The 9,189-nt window shown below is 43.2% G+C and overlaps 1 protein-coding gene across 1 annotated transcript; it reads left to right on the plus strand.

The window, feature by feature from the left end:
- The first annotated feature begins 755 nt into the window (after positions 1-755).
- On the plus strand, positions 756-2,147 carry LOC121443503 (ubiquitin-conjugating enzyme E2 Q2-like). The gene has a single exon (XM_041645254.1). The coding sequence runs from the start codon at positions 845-847 to the stop codon at positions 1,964-1,966; it is 1,122 nt and encodes a 373-aa protein (XP_041501188.1). The 5' UTR covers positions 756-844; the 3' UTR covers positions 1,967-2,147.
- The last annotated feature ends 7,042 nt before the right edge of the window (positions 2,148-9,189 follow it).

Raw genomic sequence — 9,189 nt, forward strand, 5'->3', positions numbered from 1 at the left:
TAGAAAGATCAGAAGTTCAGGATCATTCCCAGCTATATAGGACGTACCACAGCAGGCCACAAGAGACCCTGTCTCAAAAAAATAAATTACAATCATTAAACAAAATAGAAAATGATATATACGGACATTATATGTGCAATGGTAATGTTACTCAGTCCTGGGACCAGCGGGAATCCTGTTACCTGGCACCACAGCAATGAACTTGGAAGATGTTCAGTGAAATAATCCTGTCCTATAAGGACAACTATCACAAGACAAATATCACTTCCATGGACCCCCTAAAGCAAAACTCACTGGAACAGAGGATAGAATGGTAGTTGTCAGAGACCTGGGGCAAGAGTGGAAAGGGGAGATCTGCTGCCTAGGATGTGTCAAGTCTCTGGTAGACCAACCTTGGGCTGTAGCTCGGCTGCCTGGACTGGCCTTGGCTTCCATTCCCAGTACACTGTAAACTGGGAGAGGTGGCACTGTAATTTCAGCGCTGGGTGCCCAGGGAGGCAGAGGCCAGAGGCCAGAGGACCAGGAGTTCAAGGCCATCTTTGGCTATGTACAGAGTTCAAAACCAGCCCCCCATACTCGAGACTATGTTTCAAAACAAATTAAAAAAAAAAAAGAACAAAAGGTTCCGTCATGCAAGATGAAAAGGCCCTGAAGATGATTGTGCGACACTGTGCTCAGACTTAGGACTGCAGCGGCCACGCTCCGCGGGTCGCGGTGGCGGGCAGAGGCGGAGCCGCGGGAGCCCGGCCCGGCGGCCCCAGGGGCGGTGGCAGCCCAGCAGGCGTCTCGCGGGGCTGCTTCGCTTCCAGCTTCCACACTCGGCTTGGAGGACCCGAGAGGAAGGATGTCGTCGGAGCTTAAGGCTGAGCTGGAGTTCCTGGCGTCCATCTTCGGCAAGGACCACGAGCGGCTACGCATCGTGAGCTGGCAGCTGGATGAGCTGCAGTGTCAGTTCCTGGTGCCGCCGGCGCCAGCGGGCAGCCCGCCCTCGCCGCCGCCGCTCACCCTGCACTGCACCATCACCGAGTCCTACCCATCTTCTTCGCCGATATGGTTCGTGGACTCTGACGATCCAGATCTCACATCGATCCTGGAACGTCTGGAAGATTCGAAGCCCAACAGTTCGCTTCGTCAGCAGCTTAAGTGGCTGATCTGTGAACTCTGCAGCTTATATAACCTGCCTGAGCACCTGGATGTGGAGACGCTGGACCAGCCGGTCCCCATCGCTCAGAAAGCGACCATCCAAGAGGTGCCTTCGGAGGATGAAGAGGAAGACGCAGCTGACGGGCTGGAAGACTTGGATCACTATGAGTTGAAAGAAGAAGACACTAGTAGTGACAAAAAGTCAGAGGACGAAGGGATTGAGAAAGAACATTTGGCAATACTAGAGAATATTAGGAAGAGTCAAAGGCAAGACCATTTGAATGGTACCGTGTCTGGATCAGTGCATGCTTCAAGTCGACTTATGAAAGAATTGAGAGAGATATACAAATCGCAGAGTTACAAGTCAGGGACTTACTCCGTGGAACTGATAAATGACAGCTTATATGACTGGCACGTTAAGCTGAGGAAGGTTGACCCTGATAGTCCCTTGTATGGTGATCTTCAGCTTCTGAAAGAACAAGAAGGCACAGAATATATTTTGCTTAACTTTTCTTTTAAGGATAACTTTCCGTTTGACCCTCCGTTTGTTCGCGTCGAGTCACCTATTCTGTCTGGAGGGTATGTCTTGGGTGGAGGGGCATTGTGTATGGAACTGCTCACTAAACAGGGTTGGAGCAGTGCCTACTCCATAGAATCGGTCATCATGCAGATCAATGCCACCTTAGTCAAAGGCAAAGCTAGGGTGCGCTTTGGAGCAGATAAGAATCAATATAATCTAGAAACGGCCCAGCAGTCCTATGACTCTGTTGTGCAGATGCATGAGAAGAGGGGCTGGTTCACTCCTCCAAAGGAAGATGGGTAAATAGTTCACTGCCATGTGTTTGGAACAATGTAGCTTTAATGACACAGGCTTTGAGTATCTTTGTAACAGTAGTCCTGAAAAATGTTAGCTAATTGGTGTTTTAGCGAATAATCTGTCAAGTGACCGCCAGTAGAAGTTCCAACCTTTTCATTTTGCTTACTGTAGGGATCTTGGGCTGAATCGTGAACCTTTATTGTGGTTTTTCCTGATAAGTAGACATAGTGTTAATTCTTTTCTCCTTAAGTGAAATGTGTTAAGTAGGCTGGTCAGTTGCAACTTTACAATCTTCTTTGCTTGGGGGGGTGGGGGGATAATGAGAATTTGCAAACTGTTGTTCCATTTAGAATCAATAAAAGTTTGTCAGTGTCTAATACTGGCTAGAACATTTTTTTTTTGTATTCGTGTCTTTTGTTCATGTGGTGTTGGGAATGGAAGCCAGGGCCTCCTATGTGCCACACAGGACCTATACCACCGCGTTCTCAGTTGAATGGTTAAGCCTTCTCAACCACAGTCTTTTCTCATCTAAAGCCGTTTTATTGCCTAAATAATGACAAAAACCTTGCTTGTGAATTGATAACATTTTTCTGGCCAGGGGATGATATGGATTATTTCCTGAAGCTGGGCTCCTAACTGAGGTATGCTGACTGCACCTGGGCAAAGCAATCAAGGCCAAACCCCTTGAGGCTTATTAGCAGTCCTTTGCTCTTCCTGCTGGGCGAAATCTCCCCCTTTCCATTGCCTCTTCTCATTTGAGACAGGGCCTCAGGTACCCAAGGCTGGCAGGGAACTCCTGATGCTCCTGCCTCCACCTCTCAAGGGCCAATGAATCTGTTTCTTATTGGCTCACTATTTCTTCTGAAGAAGAGCCACAGCCTAGAGCGTGTGGTTGTGAAACACTGCCAGACTACCTTTCCATTTTATAAATGGGATGCTGCGAGTCTTTGTAGGCCAATGAAATTATAAAGTGCACAGCGTGAAAACGGATTCCTCGAACAGAAGTTACACAGTTAAGTTAAAAAGTTACCTGATTTGGAGACTTCTAAATTTTTTACCTATTGTCATAAAAATGACTGTGCATCAAAGAGCCGATGGAATTCTGTGTGTGTCGATTCTTTTATAAGGCGTGATCCAAATCAGTGTACTTTGCATTTTTTTTTGTTTTACCTGAACCTGTCTCCTTTGGTTGGTAATAGTTTGATTTAAAAATAAATTCTAATTATTAAGTACTTGAAAAAGAAAACCAGAAGTGCATTTTTCCATGCACAAATCAGTTATAAATATCAAATGTGATTCATATACATTTGGTTTTTGTTTGTTTTGGGGGGGCTTTTTGTTTGTTTGTTTGTTTGTTTGTTTTTAAGACAAGGTTTCTCTGTGTAACAGCCCTAGCTGTCCTGGAACTAGCTCTTGTAGACCAGGCTGGCCTCGAACTCACAGAGATCCGCCTGTCTCTGACTCAAGTGCTAGGATTAAAGGTGTGCGCCACCACTGCCCGGCCAATCCATATACATACGTATATTTGTGCTTAGGTGCAATGTGTGCAAGTGGAAATGCCTGTGCACACCCACGTGTGAGCACGCGGAGGCTAAAACTTGACATTGTTGTCTTCCTCCATTGCTCTCTACCTTATTAGTTTTTAAGATTTATGGTTATTTTTAATTGTGCATATGCATGTGTGTGGAAGGGTTATCCATGCACATGAGTGCAGATGTCTTCAGGGCCAGAAGGTGTCAAAACAAATTTGGGTCTTCTGCAAGACCAGAACGCAGTTAATGGCTGAGCCATCTCTCCAGCCCCTCTTCCATGTTATTTTTGAGACAGGGTCATTCATGAAACCCGGAGATCACAGATTGTCTAGGCTTGACTAGCCAGAGAGCCCCAGCTCTGGGATTACAGCCATGTGGCACTGTATCCAGCTTTCTATGTGGGTGCTGGAGCTCCACACTCGGGGCTCTATGCTCAGGCAGCAAGCCCTTGCCAGGGAACCATGCCCAGCCCTACATTTACTTTAACATTCGTGCGTTGGCTACCGTAAGCACAGCTAAGAGATTTGACTTTTGTGCATTGTTGTGTATATTTAACTTATTTTGATTCTATGTTGGGTTTGAGGGCAGGAGATCAAGATTTGTGGGCCGAGCCTGGTGGTCATCCCAACTACTCAGGAGTTTGAGAGGTAGGAGGATTGGAAGTTCAAGGCCTATCTGGGCTGTGAGTTCATATTCAGCCTGGGGTAAGATACTGTTTCAAAATTAAAAGTTATAAACTACAAACAAAACGAAATAAAATAATTTTTAAAAAGAGTAAAAATTAAAAGTGAAAAAGGGTGGGCTAGGAATTTAGCTCAGTGGTATAGCCCATAGGTAGCATGAAGAATTTCCTAGGTCCCAGCACTAGCCAGTACCGCCCCAGCCCACTTCCTTTTTTTGATATTCTCACTCGCTTGGATATATTTGCATCAAGTTCTGGCCAGTTGTTCAGGTAAATTGTGACGAGGCAGAATTATTTAAAGCATTAAAGTTCCTTAGGCCTATGACTAAGTCTTGAACACATTACAGAATTATTCAGCATCTTGACTGACAGCTTAAATCTGGTAGGCTTTACTTCTTTTGTTCATCACTGGTTTGTTTAGTAATGCATGGTAAACTTTATAAAATTGAATCAAATTTACAAATAACCATCAAAAACATTGGAGCATGTACTGCTCTTGCAAAGGATCTCAGTTTGGTTCTCAGCATCCACTCCAGGCAGCTCCCAACTGCCTGTAACTCCGCTCCGGGAGCATCTGATGTCTCTCCTCTGTGGGCACTGCACTCACAAGTTCCCACTCAGACACACGTGTATATGTGTAATTACAAATAAAAATAAAATCTTTTTAAAGATAGTTATTTTTATTTATTTTTATTATTATTGATTCTGTTGAGACAGGGTTTCTCTGTGTAGCTCTGGCTGTCCTGGAACTTGCCCTGTAGATCATTCTGACTTCGAACTCAGAGACTCTTCTCCCTCTGCTTCTCATTAAAGATAGCTACTTATACTGTATCAAACCTTTAAATAACATCAATAATAATAATAATAACAATAAATGAAAAGTTTCTACACCCGATAAGCCTCTCTGTCGACACAGAAATCCAAATCAGACTAAATCAAACAGAATTAGAAACAGCCCAGGTTTAAAGGATAAAATGTTTCCGGATGATTCTCCAGCCCCCAAGAGAGAAGATGGGAAAGGAAAACTGTAAGACCAGAAAATGTGTCTGTTTACTCGGTGGCAGTTTAAATATCCTGTGGGAGTGATCTTGAGCATCTCTGGGAGAGGGGGCATCATTTGGTGTGCTTTCTGAGATGCAGTAGGGTTTGGAGAGAGATGGGGGAGGGCTTGGGGTGGAACTCCCGCCAGAACATCCCAGACCCTTTGGGTATATGGATGCCAGGGGTTGGGGTGGAGCTTCCACCAGAACAACAACAACAACAATAATAATAACTCAGCTAACATACTTTCAGGAACTTTGCTATGTAGACCAGGCTGGCCTCAAACCCACTGAAATCCACCTGTTTCATGGCTCCTAAATGCCAGAATTGAAGCTATACACCACTGTACTTGCTCAATTTTTTTTTTTAATTTTGAGACAGGGTCTCATTATATAGCCCTGGCAGGTATGGAACACTAGACCATACTGGCCTCTAATTCACAAAGATCGGCCTGCCTCTTCCTCCTTCCTCCTGAATGCTGGGATTAAAGGTGTGCACCATCACTCCAAGCTTGGAACCAATCTTTTATTTCAAAAGAGAAAGAGTTGGAGCTGACATTAGTTGCTGAGACAATTTGCTAGCATTATTCCCTGTAGTTGGATTTTTTCTTGACATCAAAGCCACATCCTTCGCCTCCAGGGCTGCTGAACCTTGCACTGTTTAGCATCTGGGGTAAAAGAGACAAAGGTAGAAAACCATACAGATGCCTACAGCTGAGTGGCCAGATGGAAGACAACCCTTCTTATGGATAACTAGCAAACAGACTTGAAAACTACTTTGAGGTGACCATCACAGAGCATGCCTTCAAGCTCAACCCTCAGAAGACAGAGGCAGGTGGAAATCTGTGAGGTTGAGGCCCCTTTGGGCTACAGAGAGAGTTGTAGGCCAGCCACAGACTCTTCTCTCTCCCCTCTCCCCCTCTCTCCATCTCTCATTCTCTCTCTTCCTGTCTCCCTTCCTCCCTTTCTCGCACACAAACACACACATGAAGAAATAATTTTTCATGAATTGCTTTGATGACTGGAAGAAAGTTGGGCTGAATTCAACCAAATGACATCCTGCAAGCCATAACTAAAGATCTTCCATTTGTATTTGTGATAATCTATTAGACAAGTGCCAATTGAGAGCTTGTTTTGCTATTTGCTATTTATGTGTAAGATTCTGAAGAGTTTATTTTACTTCAAGACTAGAACAGGGCATGATTGCACACATTTGTAATAGCAGCTTTGGGGAGGCTGAGACAGGAGGGTCAACTGTTTCAGATCAGCCGGGGCTACACAGGGAATTCCAGACTATGCTGAGCTACACTCACAAGCATGCGTGCACACACACACACACAGAGACATGTGCATGTACACACATGTATACACTAAAAAGGACACAAGAACATGTGTGATAGCTACTTAGAGTCAAAGAAGATTCTGTTCACACTGAGAAACTTTTGCGTCTAGAACAAGAAGTTGCAGTCTATGGGAAGCTGGCTGTTCTCTCCTCGGCAGCACTAATTAAGAAGGAACCTGAGAGATGAGACAACCTTTAGACGAAGACAGCCTGGCTCTTGGAAAGTCCCAGAACCTTGTATTATTAAGAACATTTGTTATAAGCCCTCTTAACACCCTGGAGTTTCCCTGTCAGGAATTTTAGAAAACACTGTAAACCACAGCACTGTTCCATAAATAACGTTTCAGTTGCACAGCTATTTCCAAATTTCTTGAATTAAAAACTTGTAAATGTATTCTTTTTGAGATAAGGTGTCATCGTGTAGGCCAGGCTGGCCTTGAACTCAAGGGCCTCCTGCCTCAGTCTCCCAAGCACTGGGGGTTCCAGGCCTGTCCCACACTGGTATCTCCCATTTTCCCTTGAGATAGCAGAGCCACAGGACAGCGCAAACATGACTCAGACAGGTTCTGCAAACCTTTTGCCTGATTTTTCTGAGTCTTACATTCCGTAGAGTTCCTGTGTAGTTTGCAAACCAAGAAGTGGACACTGGCAAAAGGCATGTGTTTTATCTGTCATATTGTCACCTGTATGGATTTGTAGAACTGCCCCAAATTTTATTGACCTTTGCAAAGAATCACCTTTTTGTTTGGTGTCTAACTGTGTTCAACCTCAGTGACCTCTCTCCTCCTGTCTAAACCTGTTCTTCCCTGCTCTCAGCTGTACTCTGGTCTTTTCTGTTCTTGAGGTGGGATTAAATCACAGATTGCTGTTAGCTACTGTCGGCGTGTGTTGCTTTAGCTTTCTTCTCAGTAGTACTATGTTTGATACATTTTTTACTTTTATTCTTACTCACTTCAGCATACATTTTAGGTTCACCTGAGATTTCCTCTTTTTTGTTTGAAGTGTTAGGTTTAGTTTCTAAAGCTTTGGAAATGTTCCTCTTAGCCTTCTGCTACTGATGACACCACAAAGTAGAGAATCACAATATATGCTTTCTTTGGAATTTGCTAAGGTTCACCTTATGGCCCAGAACCTTGGTATAGTTCCATGGGCAGTTGAAAAAAATCCATTCTGCTGTCAGTTGGCTTATTCAGTGTTGACTCCATCCAGTTGGTGGATGGCTGTGTTATCTTCTTCTGCCTCGCTGTTTATTGATCGTTAAAGAAAAGCATTGACATCCTGGTATAGTTGTAGATTTGTCTATTTCTCCTTCCAGTCCTATAATTTTTCTTTGAAGTTTTATTTTATTTTTAATTTGTGTGTATGTGTGTGTGTGCGCGCACATATAGGTGCTAGGAACTGAACTCAGGTCCTCTCCAAGAGCAGAAAGTACCCTTAACCACAGAGCAATTTCTCCAGTCCTCACTCCTATAATTTTAGATTCACATGCTCAGCTCCATGATATGCAGCATATGCACACAAAAATTGATGCCTTCTTGATATACAAACCCTTTGATTATTATGTAATGCAATAATATTGGATTGTTCTTTTTTCTTTTCTTTTCTTTCTTTCTTTCTTTCTTTTTTTTTTTTGAGACAGGGTTTCCCTGTGCTGTCCTGTAACTACTCTGAAGAGCAGGCTGGCCACAAACGCACAGAGATCCACCTGCCTTTGCCTCCAGACTGCTGAGATTAAAGGTGTGTGCCACCATCGCCCAGTGGCATTTTCTCTGCACTCTATCTGATGATATGGCCAATCCTGCTTTCTTTTGATTAATACTCGAATTATATAACTTGTCTGTGTTTTCACTTTCAAACTACTATCATTATATCTGCAATATGTTTCTTGTAGACAATATATAGTTGGTTCATTTTTCAAATGTTCTCTGCTAACCTCTGCCTTGTAATTGGTACACCAGGCCACTAAATTTAATATAATTACAGATTTGTAAATGGTTACATTTGAAATTTACTTGGTTTTCTATTCATTCTCTGCTTTCTGTTTGTTTTATTTTCCCTAACTTCCAGTAGGTTATTATAACACTGTCTATATTTTGAGTGGTGAGTAGTTATTTATTATAGCACTGTCTATATTTTGAGTGGTTGGTAGTTATTTATTATAGCATTGTCTATATTTTGAGTGGTGGGTAGTTATTTATTATAGCATTGTCTATATTTCGAGGGGTTGGTAGTTATTATAGCACTGTCTATAATTTGAGTGGTGGGGAGTTATTTATTATAGCACTGTCTATATTTTGAGGGGTTGGTAGTTATTTATTTTATCTCCTTACATAGCTTTCTTTCTTTTCTTTCATTTTTTTTCCTTTTTCTTTTTGGTTTTTCCAGATAGAGTTTCTTTGCCTGGTTGTCCTGGAACTTGACAGGACAACTCGAACTCACAGAGATTCTCCTGCCTCTGCCTCCCAAGGGCTAGGATTAAAGGTGTGTATCACCACCATTGGACTCACAAAAATTTTTGTGGTTTCTCTTGTAGGCCCATATTTCTGTATGGTGTAGCAGCTAGGCATAAAAGCCATAGGCCCGATCTGAGGTGGTCTTGTAGCTCTGCAGAGAAGCTGTCTCTGTGTAACAAT

Source organism: Microtus oregoni, unplaced genomic scaffold (genome assembly GCF_018167655.1).
Source record: "Microtus oregoni isolate MIOR12 unplaced genomic scaffold, Mior012 000108F_ref0000382, whole genome shotgun sequence".
NCBI lineage: Eukaryota > Metazoa > Chordata > Mammalia > Rodentia > Cricetidae > Microtus > Microtus oregoni.